This window comes from Cuculus canorus, chromosome Z, assembly GCF_017976375.1.
Source record: "Cuculus canorus isolate bCucCan1 chromosome Z, bCucCan1.pri, whole genome shotgun sequence".
NCBI classification, from domain to species: domain Eukaryota; kingdom Metazoa; phylum Chordata; class Aves; order Cuculiformes; family Cuculidae; genus Cuculus; species Cuculus canorus.
In genome coordinates this window covers 54,046,724-54,067,131 of record NC_071441.1, presented here as the reverse complement: position 1 = coordinate 54,067,131, position 20,408 = coordinate 54,046,724, and the positions used below count along the sequence as shown (strand labels likewise).

General features: G+C 36.8%; 1 protein-coding gene across 1 annotated transcript in view; it reads right to left on the bottom strand.

Annotated features, from left to right (window-relative positions):
* Nucleotides 1–2,080: 2,080 nt before the first annotated feature.
* EDIL3 (EGF like repeats and discoidin domains 3) overlaps nt 2,081–20,408 on the bottom strand; it is a 259,985-nt gene continuing 241,657 nt past the window's right edge. Inside the window, exons 10-11 of the mRNA XM_054055095.1 lie at nt 16,820–16,975; nt 2,081–5,942 (exon numbers count right to left, since the gene is read on the bottom strand). Of these exons, the coding sequence (XP_053911070.1) occupies nt 5,793–5,942; nt 16,820–16,975 (306 nt within the window). The 3' untranslated portion in view covers nt 2,081–5,792. The remainder of the gene's footprint in view (nt 5,943–16,819; nt 16,976–20,408) is intronic.

Sequence of the window (20,408 nt, the reverse complement as noted above, 5' to 3'; positions counted from 1 at the left end):
TACACAACTGTTATTGTTACTGACAGACACCAGTAAAATATATTTTGCCGAACTCTTAGCAAGCTAAATTGGGAGACCAAGATGTGTTTCATACCATCAGAGAATCATAGAATCATTAGGTTGGAAAAGATCTTAGACATCATTAACTCCAACCGCACCTGTCTACTACTAAATCCTGTCCCTGAGCACCTCATCTACCTTCCTTTTAACATCTCCAGGGATGGGGACTCAACCACCTGCCTGGGCAGCCTGTTCCAGTGCTTGGTAACCCTTTCTGTGAAGAAATTTTTCCTAATGTCCAATCTAAACTTCCCCTGTTGCAGCTTGATGCCATTCCCTCTTGTCCCATCACCAGTCACTTGGGAGAAGAGATCAACACCCCTCTCTTTGCAACCTCCTTTTAGGTAGCTGTAGAAAGCAATAAAGTCTCCACTCAGCATCCTCTTCTCCATGCTAAACAATCCCAGTTTCCATGATCTTAACATTCAGAGGCATTTAAATATATGTATTTATTCCCCAAATGCTGATAGTGATATGTATCATTGGAAGATAATTTGCAATGAATGCAATTATAAAGCCATGCAACAAAGACTTATGCAGGTCTTCCCTTTTGTTTTATATTCTTAATCTAAAGCAGTCTTCTGCATGAAAGTGTATTTCTCTATTAAAAAAAGTCATGCAGATTTAAAAAGACAAAAATAAAAAGGGTTTAGGAGTAAAATTATCTTTTATTTTGTCCTCTTTTATTTTATAAAGGCAAGTGATCACAGGTCACTTACCGATCACTAAGTGAACAGACTAACCATCTGTTATTTCAGTCTGAGGTACAAAGTGTTGATGTATTTACCACAGAATTATCAGAGACTACATGTAATTTCATAATGATGTAGAGTCTTGATATGCACATTAATGCCTTGAGCTTATTACCAACAAGTATTGGAGGATAGACATTGAGAAATAGTTGCTGTTCTGAAGAGAAATACTCATATTTTTCTCTCATCGTCTTCAATAAAGTTCCTGGAGATCTACATTAGGAAGAATGAGGAAAAATCACTTTTCATTTCTTCAGAAGCAGGCCCTGTATTTCATGAAAGAGTTGTAATTCATAATTAAAAGTCGGACAGATTCAAGATGTATATAATTTCAGAAATTTATGATTGAAGGACTGATATACATCCATCGTTCACCAAAAGTAACCCTTGTGTGCACCATTATAGTCTCATTTTTATGACTGGTAGAATAAGATTACATAACTAGAAAAAAGTCCTACACCAATTCTTCGCCTTTTCTGTTGAAAGCTGATAGGCTGTTAGTGTTCAGACTGCATGTTTGGCAGACAAGGTACCTACCATCAGTGCATATTTGTAGATGGATTTTATCTCTAAAGACACAATTTTTGGTGAAAAGACAAACAGAAAAGGATGTGAAAGAGAAGTATGTGCATCTATGGGCTTATTCTGCATCAGTTAGGAGTAACTCACTTCCATTTCCCATTTCCCATGCGCAAAATGTTTTTTTTTAAAATCTCATTGTTTCAAATCAGGAGTGAATGGCTTTTCCAGGCACCACTTCAGCCTCTAGGCTTCTTCAGAAACTGAAATGATACAGATCACTAGACTAAGAAATTTTGGGAAGTAGGCTATAGAGGAAACAACATGAAGATAGGCAAGGGCACAAGGAAGCACTGCCCCTCCTGTTTATCTTTTTGGAAATTAGTTTGCCTGTGCAAGAATGAAGAATAGACGGTAAGGACTGATAAACACTCCAATAAAATTGACTTAAAGGAAATGAAATTGTCAGTTTAAATTTCTGATGCTCATTCTGACAGAGAAATAGAAAAATATTTAAGACTCATTCAAACCTTTGCTTTTTTTTAACTGAAAGAACAAAAGGAACACCTTGAAGGGAATACAGCACCACAGCTGATTTTCCCAGTAACAAACTTACCTACCACAAAAGCCTTGTGAATGAATCCGTGAAAATGCCACATCGTATCTCTGCTCCGCATTTGGTGCCAGTCAGGCTGAGATCAGTTGTACCGCCTTCAAAGTATTGCAATATAAGTGCTTCAAAAGTGACCTAATTTTTCAAAAGTTTTATTGTTAAGTTTGAAGACTAGACAAGGTCATACTGGTTTTACATAGTTCTACATGATTTAAGTATATACAAAACCATTTGAATATTACACAGCTTGAAAGGTTGCAAAGGTCATTGTGTTTGAGATAACTTCTGTACTTACTGACACATCAGAAGCCAGCACTGAATATTATAGTTCATATTTGTTGTATAGCAAAGATACACTTATTTAGTATCCTTAGTCTTCAAAACTGACATTGATTTGTATGCAGCAATTCCAAAAGAGAAAGTCAACCTGAAACCCAGAGCCAGTTGTGATAAGCCCTTAACAGAACACAGACAAAACACAGCCTTCTGCCAGTGTTTTTTTTTCCTAGGCTATAAATGTTAGCATATTACAGAGCTACAGAAAGGTGAAGTTTGCCTACAAATACTTAACTGGTTCAGGGTAAAATTTAATTAGGAGAACATTTTCAGTCCTGTTCAATGTCATTGTTACAATTAACACAGAAGTCAAGGATGATTTCAGAGTCCTTATCAATCTCCTCCTAGGACATATCCTGTCCTGCACTGATTTCTCGTTTTGGGGTGCCAGTTGCTTTCACTGGGAGTGTATAGTAATGTTAATTTATAGTTTGACCCTTATGTCAATGTTGTTCACCAAGACAAGAAAACAAAATAAAAGTAAATAGTTTAATTCTAGACCATTTTCATCTGTTTTGTTAAGTATGAAGCATTCCAAGGAAATCAAGAGTTATTTTATACTTACACAGTAACACCAGGGGCAGAATTTGCTACTATGGCTGCACAATGCCATTTAAAGAAAGCTTCTTGGTAGATAAGGATTAATATCATTAGAAAAGCCCCAGTATGTTCTTTGAAATTGTACGGACATCACATATATGATTCTTCTATGAATCATTACAGTGTTATCACAATGTATGGAGCTCTCTTTGCAGGTTGTCAAGACTGCTGACAGATGAAAGCTGACACAGTACATAAGGATGAAAATACTCAATTCTAAATTAATACAAAATAAAAATAATGTGAACTATCATGACAGTACTATTTTTATATGCAGGTGAATAACAATTAAATTACCAAACCAAGAAACATTAACTTAAAACCAAACCTGAAACTGGAGAAGATTAATAGCATGAAAAAAATACTTAAGAACACAACAAATATTTCAAAAGAACATTAAAACAAAGTGGTAAACTATAGACTCGAGTTCTCTGAAATGGCCTTCCATTTCTGGGGTACAGTCAACTAGTGAAATAACTACATGCTAGTCTTCGTATCGTTAATTAAATTCCAAGTCAGTTGCTCTCCCACAACAGGCAAATGGGTTTGGTCCCCTTTAAATATTGTGTGTGACCTGAAGATATAAATATTACTCCTTTTTTTTTTTTTTTTTTTTTCCTGATAGAACCTAAAGTGCAAAATGTAGTCAGCAGGTAATTCAGGACTACGCTTGTCCTCCATTACTCAGTTTTGTTTTGCTCTTTACATGTACCATTGTGATTGACTTTCTCTTTAAAACCACTCACTATGCTTGAAGACCACTCCATATATACATCATTAAGGAATGCTGTTAACACAGTTACAGACAAGACAGTAACAGTCTAGTGGCTTTTGTTATGCAGCACAAAGTAAAAAATAAAGAACAAACTTAGCAGTGTTGCACAGGACCTCAACATTTCTTGCACATACTTTTACCTTTACAAGTCTCTTCTTTTGAAGTCTTTAAATGACTAAGCCTTATAAAATAAATACTTGTATAAATACAGTTTAAGGATTAAGTCATTTTATAGAGGCAGGGTATTCTGTTTCTTAAAATGTGACAGTTTAAGTGACACTATCAGAAAACCGCCACCAATATATCCCCAATTCTTATATGTAAAATTCCTGGCTGCTATTCTAGAGTCTTTCACAGTTCAATGGATAATATTTTTTGTCTGTGGTGGAGAATGTGTAATTAAATGTGGTTTTGAAATCCAAACCATATTGTTTCCAAAATAAACTCTGCCCTTTGCAGACTGTGGGCCGACTAGGTGTTTGCCTGGGAAGCAGTGCCCCAGGTTCATTCTACAGTGTTTTGGTGAAAATGTAACAGTGACAAAAAGTAAGTTCAGTGACATTTTCTAAAACATGCAGCTGTATCTCTCTCTTTCTCTCTCCACATCAGCATGTTATGCAATTAAAAAGGTGGCAATAATCCCAAATGCTGTGACTTCAGATAACAGATAAAACATTCCCTAGCTCCTTGTCCCAGGATTTTTTCAGACTTAGGTGCTACTGTAACATAGCCACAGAGCACTTTATTCCAAGGAAACCTGAAGTGTACTACTACGGGACTAATTTTCCTGTAATCAGGGAAAATTAAGACACAGGAGGAATGTTCGACTACTACTCCACTTTTCCTCCTATAATCTACTTGTTAAATTGGGGTCCTTACTGGATATTAGGATTTTAAAGCAACATAGTGTAGTGTGCATGAGGCATTTCTGTAAATGAGGAATGATAAAAATTATGTGGCTCACTGGCATATGTCTGGAAAGACATAGTTCAGAGTGGAGGCTGCCAAGGGTCCAGCTTTGATGAATGCCTATGACATCTTTTGCATTCATGTCTGGGAGGAAGGCTGTGACCACCACTATAAGAACAGCTTACCAAAAGGGTTTCCTGGCAGTAAGGGAGTGTGTCTTTGAGCACCCAATTTCTCCACCCTGTATTTACCTCCTCACAGAAATTAAGGAGTTTTCTTAAAGAAGTAATTGGGCAGGCATCTTCACCTAGGGTTGTTTCCTCACTCCTAGGCAAGTCAAGAAACAGGCTCAGGATTTCTGATGCGCTGTGTTGCTTATCTTTGTGGGTACTTGAGATGTCACAAGTACCCTAGTGTCTCACCTCAGCATCCTTGAAAAAGCGCATCTCAAGCAGAATTAATAAACTTTGGCAAATTCATTAACTTCATAATATACTGAGAGCAGACTTTGTTCCATGTGCAAACAGGTCACCTCTTCCAAGGAAAATAACATTAGCAGTGATACTAAACAGAAAAGATGGAGGTCACGTCTACAGCATGCAAAATAGAGAAGGAAAATGGTGTTAGTTACAAAAACCCTTTAGGTGCATGGACACTACTGTTCAGATGAAAGTGATGAAAGGTAGCTTATAATATCACAGGTACTATGTTTTACAGTACCACAGAGTATCTTCCAAAATATATGTCATAAATACTGACAGTGTTTGATAGGCACAATTACTATAATGCAGTCATCCCCAAGTAAACTTATTGCTAAAAGCTGCAGTATCACTTTTTGCAAGTAAGATGACAGTATGATTTATGGAGAACTTGTCAGCCTAATATTTCTAAAGCTGCAAATGAGCTTTGTCATGCTCTTTCTCTTCCCTTGTAAAAAGGATGCTGCTGTTTTTCCCTAACACATTTCAACTAGTGTGAACAACTCAAAGGAAAAATAGAAGGATAATTCCACAGTAGAAAGGACAACACTAACAGATTTCAAGGACGAAATTGGATTGGATCATTTAAAGGGCAGGCTTAGACCTCCCTGCGAAAGACAGTTAGCGGCCTACCATAAAATGAGCACTTAATGAAAAACCCACTCAGCATCCTAGAGGCTTTGCACAGTTTCTTCTACGGAGGGACTTGTAGCTACACCGAGAGCTGTGGTGCTTAATGGAGATCTGCCTCAATCCTCTGCTGTGCAGCCCAGCAGCTCTGACCGCAGGGTAATCCTGCCATACCACGACCACGGGAGGATGCGGATATGCCGGGCGTAGATTGGAGGGTCAATGACGTTCTTACGGTGTGTGTCATTGTCAAAATTTCCCTGGAATACCTGGAGGGCAAATAACAAGAAGATTTAAAGGCTATGTGTCTTAAAGAACTGCTGTGGTACACCCTGATGTCCCTGGGCACCTCCCTGATCTCCATAACGAATTTTGATCATCTGGCCGTCCAACTGATACTGCAGACTGTACCTGCCTTTGTTAAGACCTGGGGATTCATTGCATGCCAGGGATTGTGCAGATGGGTAAGAGCATGACATGCTCAGCCCTGGTGCAGATTTAGCCTTTGATTCAAAGCTTAATCTCCTGTTCTGTCAACACCTATGGCCTTGCTCTAAAATTTACGTAAAAATCATTAACATTTAACAAATTTAATGTCTTTTTATTTGGCATTTGTATTATGTCAAATTAATCCCAAGAGATCTTGTTATTGTTTCCAACAAAATAACATTAATAATTAAAGTTAAGAAGAATTTTTATTGTAACACTTACTAATGCAGCTTGGATGCAACTATATAAACCCTTGTAAAGTCAGTGATTATTAAGTATACTATCTTCTGTCAAACAAAAGTCAGCATATTATTTACAGGCATTGGCTTGTGACCAAATTAAAAAATCCTAGCATGGAAAAATGCATGTTATGATGTTAGTGGCTTTCTATGATGCTGTAACTGCAGCAGTGGACACAGGAAAACCAATGGATGTGAACTATCTAGACTTCTGTAAAGTCTTTGACGTGGTCCCCCACAACATCCTTCTCTCTAAATTGGAAAGATTTGGATTTGACAGGTGGACTGTTCAGTGGATAAGAAACTGTTTGGATGGTCATATTCAAAGAGTAGTGGTCAACTGCTCGATGTCCAGGTGGAGATCTGTGACAAGTGGTGTCCCTCAGCAATACGTACTGGGACAAGCGCTGTTTAATATCTTCATCAATGATATTGACAGTGAGGCTGAGTGCACTCTCAGCAAGTTTGCAGATGAGACCAAGCCGAGTGGTGCAGGTGCCATGCCAGAAGGACGGGATGTTATCCAGAGGGACCTGGACAGGCTGGAGAAGTGGGACTGTGAGAACCTCATGAGGTTCAACAGGCCAAGTGCAAGGGTCAGGGCAATTCCCAGTTTCAATACAGGATAGGGCCTGATGTGATTGAGAGCAGCCCTGCAGAGAAGGACTTGGGTGTGCTGGTTGATGAGAACCTCAACATGAGCTGGCAACGTGCACTCACAGCCCAGAAGGCCAACCATGCCCCGGGCTGGATCAAAAGAAGAGTGGCCAGCAGGTTGAGGGAGGGGATTATGCCCCTTTGTTCCTCTCTTGTGAGACCTCATCTGGAGTACTGTGTCCAATTCTGGAATCCTCAGCATAAGAAGGAGATGGAACTGTGGAACGGGTCCAGAGGAGGGCTACAAAGATGATCGGAAGGCTGAACCACCTCTCATATGAGGACAGGCTGAGAGAGTTGGGCTTGGTCAGCCTGGAGAAGAGAAGGCTCCAAGGAGACCTTATAGTGACCTTCCAGTACCAGAAGGGGCCACAAAAAAGCTGGGGAGGAACTTTTTACAAAGGCTTGTAGTGGTAGGACGAGGGGCAATGGGTATAAACTGGAGAGGGGCAAATTTAGGCCAGACATAAGCAAGAATTTCTTCACTATGAGGATGGTGAGGCACTGGCACAGGTTGTCCAGGGAAGCTGCAGGTGCCCCATTCCTGGAGGTGCTCAAGGCCAGGTTGGATGGGGCCTTGGGCAGCCTCATCTAGGGGGATGTGTCCCTGCCCATTGCAGGAGGTTTGGAACTAGATGATCTTTAAGGTCCCCTCCAACCCAAACCATTCTATGATTCTATAATTCTGTGATTCCATGAGTCTATGTTTATTCTACCAGTGTAGGTTAACCAATATTTAAGTGAGTTCTCAGACTTCTGTGTTAAAACAAGGCCAGATTTTCCCCCGGCAGTCTCTATTTAAATTCAAAGGCCACAGCACAACATTTTGGCAAAATGATCAGATTATTCTCCCGGGATATTTTCAGTTTTTATGGGAAATGTTCATTCTCTTCAAATGTCAGGCAATTCACTTTTCATTTGTAAAAACTGTACTTGATGGCTTTTCAACTTGAAATGAATGAGTTTCATTTGCATCATGAAGAGAAGGAATACAGACCTTGGGAAGAAGTGCTTACGTGACTGAAATTAGTGCAGAATGACAAGTTTTCCTGAAATTTTTTATGAAAAATGTCAGAGGTTGAACTCAGAAGAGACTGATCTTCTATTCTATCCCTGAAATTGGTTCTTTTGTGGCATATTTACACAGCATTATGTGAAAAATCTTCACTTTTTAGACTCTATGCTGCACTTTTTCTTTGGCTTTCAAAAGCTTCTCTTGAGTGTTATCAATTTGGCATCTCAAATGAAACGTGTATCCTCTACAAGTGATGCTCTTTCACAAGTGATAAATTTCCCTTCTCACCTGGCATCTCACTAGCACAGAGGAGGGAGCATGAAAGCACCTAGGAGTTAAGATAGATGGATAAAACTGCAGACAGACTGACAACAGAAACATCAGTGTTGTAAGTCAAAGGAAAAAGTACTTTTACCATAGGAAAAATTGTTGCCCAAGTACAGTGTAGGTTACATAAATCAGTTGGAGCTTGGGTTAACAAGTTTGTATCTGAATTTAAATTCCAATGTAGCATACAATAAAAGTCAGTAAGCTGATTATCAAAGGTACAGAGAGGCATGCCCCTGTGTAAAATATGCAGTTACAAAAGCTTAAAAGAAATGTTTTCCCATTTCACTTCTTGCGCATGCATGCAATATATCTGTTGACATTTTTCACCAAGCCAGATTTTAAGCAATGCAGAACTGCAACCAATTCTTGAGGTAGAGCTACTGGAAAAAATTCCTTTACCCTGTATCTTGTTTTCCTTAAGGAAGATAAATTTCAGAGATAACATTTAAATAAAGGCTTAGAAAAAAAAAATAGTGTTTACGAGAAGAAAGCATTTATAGTCCCAATATTTGTATCTGCATATAGGTATGCAAAGTAAATAAAAGTATATGAGGCAAACGAAGCAACAAATACAGTTGAACAATGTAGGATTATACATATTTACTTAGAGCAGGAAAACAATAATTAAATTTTATTTCTAACTCATACATGATTTCATTAGCTCTTGAAGTCAAGCTTATCTGTTTCAGAGGTTAATTTATGTAAATCTGAAATTCATCTTCCCTCAAAATTCAAGATCTGGTTTCAAGAAATTAACTAAAAGTCCTAGATTAGGAAAAGGATTTTACAGAAATAAATTTACCAGAAAGTGAGGGAAGCTTTGTCAGCATCCACAAATGTGCCCTGCATGAAAAATAATGTTCGAAGAGTAAATTTACTGGACTTCTATTGCTATGGATCCATAGCAAAATTCTTACAGGGAAAATATATTCTTTGTCACTTTTCATTTTTCTCTAGCCTAAGTTCACTAATGGAGTCAATAAACTTGGAAAGAACAGGAAGGATGAAGGACAAAACCATCTGACTTATCAGTCTCTAAATATCTGTTGCTTTATGCCCAAACACTGAGTACTAAATGAACCACTAAGCAATTAAAAGCTCTTGAAGAGCCAATAGCCTCATCCCCTAAATGTTCACTCTTCACATTTCTTTCTGAGAAGTTTGTTTCAGTATACAACACCTCTGAAGACTGTAATAATTTATTAGAATTCAGAAGCTGATGCTGGAGTTATGACACATAGTTCTATGTGGTTTTTTAGTTGAAAAAAATTGTTCAATGACAAAAATGTTGATCAATGGCCAAGAAATAAAGAACAGAGTGTAAGTTATTAATGTATCACCACATAAAGACAGTGCAGATCTTCATTTACAGTCCTAGGTGGGTGCAGATGTGGTCCTGCCTTATCTCAAGCAGCAAATACAGATTGTGAAGTGGCAAGATGAACAGAAGCACAGGAGAATGTCCTTTTGCAAATTATAAATGGACTAAGTCCCCTCAGCCTGAAAGGAGGTATGATAGATATCTATAAAACCTTATCTGGCATTGAGAAAATCAATAGTGGGCAGTATTGCACTGTCCCCTTATCAGACTGACAAGGGCACAAGGAATGATAGTAGGTTTGCCCTGAGCCACCTAAAGGTCATGGCTCCCCACATATCACATAATTAAATTCTAGCAAAGTTTCCACAGCCTTTAGCAACTGTTAAACACCAGATAAATCATTAGGGGGTGAAATCAGTCGGGACTATTAAAAACGCAGAGAGAAGAAAGTTGGAAGCTGTGAAGGTACACTAGGGAAGAATGACAGCCCTATGCTCTTTAATTTCTCTACTCATCTGCTATAGCACGTTCCCTCCCTTAGACAGAGCTATAGCCTCACCCAGCCCAGCAGTTCCCATGTTCCACGGCGTATGTGTTGGTAAAAGTGGACTCTATTAAAACCAAAAAGTAGAAAATGGGTGCTGTTTTAAGTATTCTAACTTACTTTACAGTCAGTTGATGCAGAAGAGGACTAAAACCTTGAAAATACATACTGATATTCTCTGCAAAAAGATTTCTGAAATATAAAGTCTCGTTTATAATTGTGTCCAACAAGCAATTTTCTTGTCTTGCCTTCAGGCAGTCACTAAGATTTTACAATAGAACTACGTATTTTGTGGCATAAGCAGCAAACCTGAATAAGACCAATGTAAATAGAATAATATTTTAAAAAGAAAATTATTAAATGCTTATGACAGGATAAATTAGAAGAAATATCTGAAGAAGGTTAACTTGGGATAAGTGGAATTTACTACAAGTGATATTTGCTTTGCTCCAAATGTAGAACTGAAAAAGAGGTTTCAGGGCACATCGTGGGGCTGCATTTGGAAACATTGTTTGCAGTGCTTCCTCAATGGATGTTCAAGAAGGATAAGAATTATCTCAACAGAGATTCTTTCCGGATCTCATGTTCTGCAGAAACTTAAATTTCACGAGAAGTTTGTATCAGCTTGAGTATTATAGGTTCCTGGTATTTATGATAATGGCTGAAAGCTGAGACTTTAGTTTTCATGCCTCAGAGGTGGAGCCACTATGTAGTTTGCCGTAGCTTAACCATATTTTTATTCTGAGCAGAATATTTGAAGTACTGTATTTCATGGAGCAGTTAATCCTGCTCTTATTAGAGGCAGATTATTTCAAAAGAACAGCTTTACTTGGCTTCTGCTTGGAGTCTGCATCCATGCAGAACATCTTGGTAGAAGGGCAAATAAAGGGGGCATTGTTTATTTCAAATCTTAAAGAAACCTGCATGAAAAGCAATCTTTGATGGCTACATTCCCTCCTTCTAGAAACATTTTGGTTTTTTATTCCTATTCACTATTGACTGAAAAGTCAAGAGTTGGTTGGCTGGGATAGCTATGCAAAAGAGTCCAGAGTCAGGAAAAGGACTGTTTTTTTCTCTTTGTGATACGTGAATAAGAAATATCTATTTCACAATTTTTACTATTTTTTTAAAGTTCAGAATAGGTACCAGGCACATAAAACCTTTAAACTTGTGACACAAAGATTTTTTCCCCTTGATCCATCTACTGATGCTACTAAAATGGGAATTTACTCCACTGTACATTGTTTATTAGTACTTTATGATACAAAAGGTTCAAAGGCAGGCAAAAGAAGAAATACTTTGAAGACCAATCTCCCTCCAGAAATACTCATAGAAATTCAGGTTAGACACTGTTAAAATGATTATGCTGTCTTCCTTCAGCTCTTAAGGGTTGTACGAGGGAAAGGGACACGTGCAGGAGGCACAGCCTAGGAGTGTAGCTACATCTTCATCTGATATAGATCATCTTAGATTAGACGAAAGTAGTAGAGATCACTCAAAACCAGCGAAGAGCTGACTCCCATCCCCCCTTAAGCCCTAAACATTATTTTTAAATAAAAGTATTAAATAATTATTATTAATAAATATTGTTATTAATATTACATGAAAAAATCACTAAAAAGTATTACTAACTGTGCCAAGCACGTAGGCTATATGTAGGAACCAATCTATCAATGTAAAGCAGATATTATAATAATAGAACACCATAAAGAAAACTTATTAACAAATCTAGCAGAAAGATGTTTAATCTAACACGATCTTTTTATTTACAAATAGTTTCTTATCTTCTGTTGCTATGACAATTAACTAGATGTGTAAAGCTTATAACTTATAATTAGTTAATAATTTTGTGCACAAACCCAGCATCCATTTGCATACTGAACATTCTCTACCTGCAGTTAATTGCACTGCTGATGGCTAATAATGACCGATGGTGCTGCAGACTGCTGGACTCCTTTAGGCTACATTCAAATCTTTCCATCTTTTTTCAAAAAACAGCCTCTAAAATGCCATTTGACACTGCAGCTGGCCTTGCGTTATCTACAGCAGGCTGTGCAATTTATAAATCATTTGTGGAGTGTGATTAAAAACAAAGGTCAAACTTGGTTTCCATGTCCTTGGCTTTGGAGGCATAGTGAGCTACTGACCTCTAGTTGAGAAAAACAAGATAGCTATTAGCATTGGTTGTTTTGCTAAAATATATTTTCTTCCTGCTTGCCAGCCTGCAATGTAATTTATTTTGCTTCTTGAAGACAACAGGAAAAACTTTCACCTTCTCCAGGCAACTATTTAAACTATTTAAAATGAGTGAAAAGGGATTCATTTTTTTAAAGACATACTCTTTTTTTAATTTTTTTTCCTCAGCACATATGTGAACTCAAATGACTGCTGTTAAAATAGCAGAAGCCAAACAGGAGCTGCAGGAACCACTGTTCTTGGAACAGCTTTTCCATTTGAACTGGGGCAAAGAAGAAAGCTGAACACCTTATTTCCTTCTGCTTGAAACAACTAACTTGTTGCGGATTGATCAAAGATACAGGCTGCATACAGTACACACTATTTCTTCTTTCCTTTGTAAAATAACTCTACAAATGATTAAGAGGCAGCAGTAAAAAGCTTCAGCAAATCGCTGAGATCCGCTGTTGCATTTGAATTTGTCCTGTAAACTGCTGATGTTCCGCATCAGACAGGATTAAACTCTCAGCTCTTACTTCAATGTGCTTTAAAGTTACAATATCAATTCACAAACCATTATTATGAGCCTATGAATCTCCATAATTTCTGTCTGAGACAGAAATTTTTCATCTTTGAAAATATTTTCATCTTTGCTTTTCTAGAATATAAAATTGAAATATTTTGTCAGGTCTTTAAAAGGAGATACTTTTCTTTTATTCTGTATTCCTTTCCCTGAAAGTTTGTGGAACCATCTCTGTCCTAAATTATTGGATGATTGGACAAAGATCACAGGATGAGTACAGGATGAGTAAATCACCTGCAGAGGAAATAAGAAACCTATATAATCTGTCCTTCATAGATGAAATCAAGATGTTCAGTTAATACTGAATGAGAGTAAATTATGAATAATTTATATTTAATGCTGTTATAGTTGTCAGTATTTATGATATTTTCACTTCCGTTCTCCAGGCCACAGAAGAAACATTTCATGGAAATTCCTCTTTTTTTTTTTTTTTGTGAAAAAACAGTTTCTTCTACAGCGTTCTTGCATTCTGGACCAAATCTTGTATCTTGACTTAAGCTAAGGAAATTGTTGTAGATCCTGTGCAAGATGTTAATATCGGGCAGGACCAATTATGTCATTCTGCTTCTGCTCCCCATAGATAAGGCATGGCATCACTTTTTATTCATTTTGTTTGCACACAGTATTTCTGGTACTATAGACATCTGCTGGGCAAATCCCATCAGAGCACAGTGCATCAAAACATATCTAGCTGGAGAAGTGAAAGGTTTGGTGTCAAACTGGAAGGTTTTACTGTGTGATGCCCCATGCCAACTGGCCAACTGCAATTCACGTTTTCTCAAGCATGAAACCAATGATGGAGATAGATTTGCCTGTTAAAAATGCAGATGTGGCCATGCTGTTTACATTTTGAAATGGGGTATCAAAATTCAGAATGGAGAGAGTTGAAGAGATATGCAGAAGATTAATATTGCAATTTAACAACTAGGGGTAGCAAGACAAACCTTAGGATACCATAACCAATGTTACAGGTACAATACAGAGAATGATGGAGTAGGCAGTAGTTCTGCTCTAAAGATTGAAACACTGCAACAAGTTTGGGAAACTACACTTCAGGAAGCACTCATCCAAGCAGAATGATCTGAGGTTGAGAAAACGTATCTTTTGAGAAATGACTGAGAGGATCAAGATTATTTTTTTCTCCAAAAAGAAAGTGAGAAAAAATAAGTTAACATGTTTCAACCAAAACAAACTGCCTTTTCTGAAAAGAGGAAGATAAAATGAGGTTTTGGTGTCCTCTGAGGACAGCACAGGTGTACTGCAGGGAGGAGGATAAGCAATCTTTCCACTTTTAAGGACATTTAAACACTGGAATAAGCTGCTTATATTGTAGATTTTTTATCAATAGCTGTTTCTATGAATATATTAAACAGTAATCTGATGGAGAATGTTGCAGTATATGAGCATTGTATACAGTGAAGGACAAGTGAATGAATTAAGCCTTAGTTCTAACAATGGACTCTTTGCATCTACTCCTAGGGTGGTAGGAAGGGACTTGGAGTTGTTCCCATTTTCTGCTGAGAAGACCTCAGAGTGGATGGAAAGAGAGGAGCATGATCTCTTCATACATCAAGAGGCACATCTCTAGATGCTGTTTCGAGATCCTTTCCAGTCCTACCTCCTATAAAGTGATGCCAAGTTCACTGACCAACAGCTAAGGTTCCTAGAATATCAGACTGTCATCAGACTTTTGCCTTTTCCAGAGTTTTGTCATATGGAAAAAAAATTAAAGTAGTAAAGGTATTTTAGATTAATGTTTGTGTACCGAAAACTGAGGTCTAAGTCATATCAAATGATCCTAATTATTTATTTTGTGCAAATTTAAATTCGGAAGTTATAACTTCTAATTTCCAGCTAAATGTCTTTGATCACATTCTGCTTTTAATTGCTCTTCATTTGTTAAAAGAATCATAATAAGATGCATCTATTTTATTCTTAGGGATGTTAATTAATATGGGATGTGAGATATTATAATAAGACAATGATTAAAAGTTTTCCATTGTTCCTAATGGACTATGCATATAGCAATTAACCCAGCTGATGATGAAAGCAAAAAGAATTTAATTGCCTTGGAAAATGTTATAAACAAAAGTAGACTGGAAAAGTGCTGTTAAGTGAGAGTGCATTTGCCTTTAGATTTGACTGTGACTGTTACAGTGTTTCTTGTTGCAGACTTGAACACCTTAGTTTTTTCAGTAAAATGAATACAACAGTTCGCTAATAGAAGTTTGGCTTGGGGAAGACATTTCTTTCACAGCAGAACTTTTGCTTCTGCTTTCAAATGCCAGAGATTTGAAATGGAATGTGCATAAAGTACTTAAGTGACTATCTGTCATTTCTACTAAATGCATTTTTGGTATGTCTGTGAAAGGAGAAATGTTTGTTTCCAACTTTTATCTGACAACAAATTATACTAGACACATCCATAATCATTGGTGTCAAGACTTTTTCAGTTGGATGACTAAACCAACTGATTTGTTTTCCCTACCTAAAATCCTTTATCATTTAATGGGGAAAATCTCAGTGCAGGGTGAAACTACAGTCAACTGCCAACAGCGGGAGCTTACAGTGTTATCTTTGGATAAGAATCTTGCAAATGTAACATGTCTATGGAGACACGCATAGAGTTATGTACATATTTAATCAATAATATAGGACGCCTTCACCTAATAAATGGGATTACATTTAATCACTCTTTTAAAATCTGTTAAATTCAAGAGATGCCATTGTCTAACTCCTCACCAACAGATCTACTTGTACTCATTCAACATATAAAAATACGTACAGAAAGCTTTCTCATTACTTCAAGAAAATTATTGAATTGACATATCTGAAGAATTTTTATTTATTCTAAAAAAACCCTAAGTACAAGTGGGAATATTTATCAACCTGAATACAGATGTTAAAACTACCAAAACTGAAACATATATTATCAGATACATCAGCCATCTGGTATATTTATTAATGTATCTTTTGTTTCAATCAGACATAATACCATTAAAATATTTAATAAATAATTCACATTCTGTCAGCTTGCCCAACATTTCCCTTAAGCAATGCATATGCTGTTACTTCTTCTTTAACAGATGATATTAGGAACTCAGGCACTTGTAGTATAAAAGTGTTTTACAGTTTAGAGGAAAGGTATAATGAATAATATCCTGAATAACAAGAAACAAGCTAAATGCTTCCAGGTAAATCAATCAGCAAACCTGTATGTTCTCTACATCTCTCATTAAACATTTGCAGAGGAACTTGTGAAAGTTTTTATGGTTTGTATTAATTTATTAGTGTAATATAAAATAATCTTTCCACTGCATATTTGAGGCCCTAGTGATTAATTTTTAGGGAAAAAATATCAATCCAAAATCACGAGGCAATGAGGTACACTAAAGATGTACTATACAGAAAACAACAGAAAATAGAGCATACTTATCAAAATATGCACTGAGACACCGCTTTTGAATATACAAATCAACCACTATTTATGTACCTTCTCCTTTAAAGGTAAAGGAAGAAATAATTACAATAAATGGAGAACTGTAAAGTTTTATGCCCCATATTTAACAGTGTTAAATCAGGCGAATTGCACTGATCAGTATGATGTTACTGCACTGCCATTGTGTTATATGACTCTTTTTATTCACCTTGACTTTTATCTGTGGGATCCTGTGCACATGGAACCCCATAAAGCAGGCAGCATGCAGTAATCTACGGAATTCTGGTACTGGAGTTACTACAGATCTAGTTCTCTGTAAACGCAACCAAAATATCAATTTTCTCTTTGTTTTACCTTATCCTTCTTTTGTTTTTCGTCTTGGTATATGATCCAGTGCTCTCCATCGTTACTGTAAGCCAGCTTGTAGGACCCAACAAATTGGACGTGACCAAAATCTTTAGCTCCTTGGGTAATTATGCCAGTGATTTTTGTAGGGACAAGCAGATCAATCTAAACAAATCAAAACCATACAGAAATAAAACACAGGAGAGAATGTAATTAGAACAGTTTCTGTTTGCAGTCTGACTTTACACTACACCAAATCAAAATGTTGCAGCACGTCACATATTCTTCACAGACAATTCTTGGATGCAGGCAGGCAAACCTAGGGCTGTAAAGAAGCTCCTTAGTGCATGGTGAAGTGGCTTTGCACTGCTTCGCAACTGTGCCCATTGTATGCTGGCACCACAGACAATGAGTTTCCTTCTCCAAGTGCCGAGTCTATTTACTTGTGTTTTCTGTCTGTGAACTGTTTATACCACCTAATGGCACAACGGGCCAAATCTCCGTACCACTTTCGATTGCACAGGTGCCATACATGGTCTTAACAAAATAGCACTCTCCACTCCAAATGCTTTTTAGCTAAAAAACTTCCCATGTTCTCCTAATAATCACAATTCAATACACTTGTGGTTGATTTCCCAAGTGCCTTTCCATTTCCTTTGCAGCAACAAAGTCTGCACTTTACTAAGTTTTTTAAAACATTTACTATCACATTTCTTTTTCTGATGAACTCTTCTTCCCTCTTTAAGCCTTTTTTTTGGGGGGGAGGGCAGATGCCTTAAATTAAAATGATCAAGAAACAGAATGCAATAACAGAAGTAAACTGACCTAATAACATATTTTTAGAGGAGGAATGGAGGAACAGAATTCCCTATAAAAACTGACATTTTCTTGAAACGTGAAGTTAAAATTGAAGCTTTATTCAGTGTCCTCCAGCAATGCAGCAAGACAGTAAAAAAATAAAAAAATAAAAAAAAGAAAAGGTAGATTTATTTCAAAAAATAAATGGCTGTGAAACAGTCGACATTTTTAATATTGTCCATTAAATCAGGCAAGGCAGACTAACAGTAAAAATATTACAGTAAAATGAGAGGAGTCCTGAACTCCGTGAGAAGATGAGTGATACATTTTTATAGCAAAAAATTAAAAGGAGAAGGTGAAGAAATAAAAAATCTCTGGCTGATCAAATGTTGGAGATGCAATCTGGTGATTTTGGGAAGTTAAGTCCCCTGACAAAACGAAATTTAACTGGAATGTAAGGCAAGACAGAAGAACAGATGTGATAAAAAGCATAAGAAATCAATCATGAGAAGAGAAGGAAAAATAAATAAGCATAAGAACTCAGCTAGTCCATGCAGATGCCTTTGAAAGATGGACGATACAGTTTGGGCTATATAGGAAACATGGGAAGTGTACATTTATAGGGAAAAAAGAAGAAAAATCACTCTTTCTAGCAAAGAGAAAAGCAAGCCTGGAGACCCTTGCCCCAGTATTTGAAGACAGGTAGCAAATAACAAATAGCATATCTTTTTAAGGAAAGGAATTGCATGTAAGCTTCAATACTGTAATACTACAACAGTAAGTGGAAAATGTAATTGTTCGCAGGTGGTCCAAGAGTTTTGGTTCTACCAGAATAAACTTATTTATTGCCATGTGATAGCAGAAGTGTTGCTCAGAGAAGCACCCCAGAGTGTGAGGGATGCATCCATGACAGGTAAAACTCTTCTCGTCTTCCAGAGTGGGACTCAGAGCAGGAGTCTGCTTTAGGTGCTTTCATTGACTGCTTTACTTCTGTAAGGAGCTCAGGGCATCTTGCTTCCATAGCCTAAATAGGCTTTGGGGAAATGAACACTTAATTACTATAAATCTTTCATGAATTAATGAACACTGGGTTGTCAGACCTTGCTTCCAAATATTTCGGATTCTAAATGAACAGTGTTATTTTCAAAAAAGCTGATCTGGTAAGGGATCACTAATTTGTCTGGTCTTCCAGGCAATATTTGAACCAAACATTTCAGAGTCGACTTTATATTCTCTTTATAAATAATTTTATCATTAGCATTTTCCAAGTGTAGCCTCTTTTTAGTAATGGTTACTTATTATACTAAAAGTTAATGTTACTCCTATTAAGTTGAAAAAATGCCTCAATAAAAATTGTTTATTTTTAAAATGTTGAAAGTAATCTGAAAGAATTCCACAAATATTTAACATTGCCACAACACTCAGAGTGTTTCTTATAGAAATTCAGAACAGGGAGAAAAAAATCTCAGTAAAATTCAGAACATTTCAAAGAAAAAATCACAATAAATCTTTATTATCACACAGATCCACTGTTAATAAAAATATCCTGCTAGCAACCGTTCTGTGCTTATATAACATATCCAGTGGCTTTGTACTCTTCAGAAAAATATGTGGGAAGTTGAAAGGTGTATTTGGCATATGTTCAGTCTTTTCTCAAAGACTAACATAGCACTATGTAGAATATGTGTTTATTGTATAGTGTATCATGTTTTAAAAAACTAAAACAAAAAGTAATGAATACAAAGAGTCTGTTCCAGGTTTTGACAATACAAACGATACATATTGGTGGAGATGGAGGTAAAAAAAAATGGATATAGCATCAGCATCTCCTTCTAATAATTTAGTATCTTATTTACTTATTTAGTATCTTATTTACTTATTTTTTCATAAGCTGAGAAGAAGTCAATAAAGATTGCCATTAACCTAGCACTGAAGAAATGCAGCTTTTACTCTGTTGCTTTATTACCTTAAGCAAAGGGTTAACACCCTGGCTTTTAATTTGCTCCATTTAAAGTATTTTAGAGCAGAAAGGTGAGAAGAATTTACTTCAATTTCTAGGCAAAACATCTGCATTAAAATAGTTTAAACACAAGTCATCACTTCCCATCAGGATGCGCAACACATTTATTCAGTTAGTGCAGATTGCAAGTAACAGGCAATCAAACAAATTACCAAGGAGAGAAGTTGAATTAACACACAGGCACTACATAGTCTTCAAAGCTGAATGTGATTAACAGGATCAGAATGTGACTTTGGCTTTTTCAACACACCAGAATTTAGAAAGGGGTAGAGGCAATTAGTCTGTGACTGATAGGATCATTAGGCGGTTACAAGAAGAACCATAGTTTACAGTTTAATGTACATTTCTACAAGCAGCTGATCAAAAAGCAGTTTAACATCTTGTGTCTGAAAGAACTCTCTTGGGATATAGCTACTTTCTTTGTTTCCCACCTTTCTTCGGATGTTAAAGACGATACCAGCAATTTGGAGGAGAAATTAGTTTAAGAAAAACACAAAGATAAATCTACCTGAATAGAAAATATTTTTAACAAGCCACTGCACAGATGCACAGCATGAACTATGTGTCAGTGTGCAGCTAAACAGGGAGTAACTTCTACTTGCACTGTAAGTAGTTTTTGTTGATCAGGAAAAAACAGTCACATGTGTGATCTGTTCCTGCTCTGAGCAGCCTGAAGCCAATAAACCTCCACTCTCAGCACCTGACTATGCAGATGTGCCCAGTCTTCATATGGCCTTTGCACCTGAACTCCGTAAGAACCGCAACATAAGGGTGTGGAGA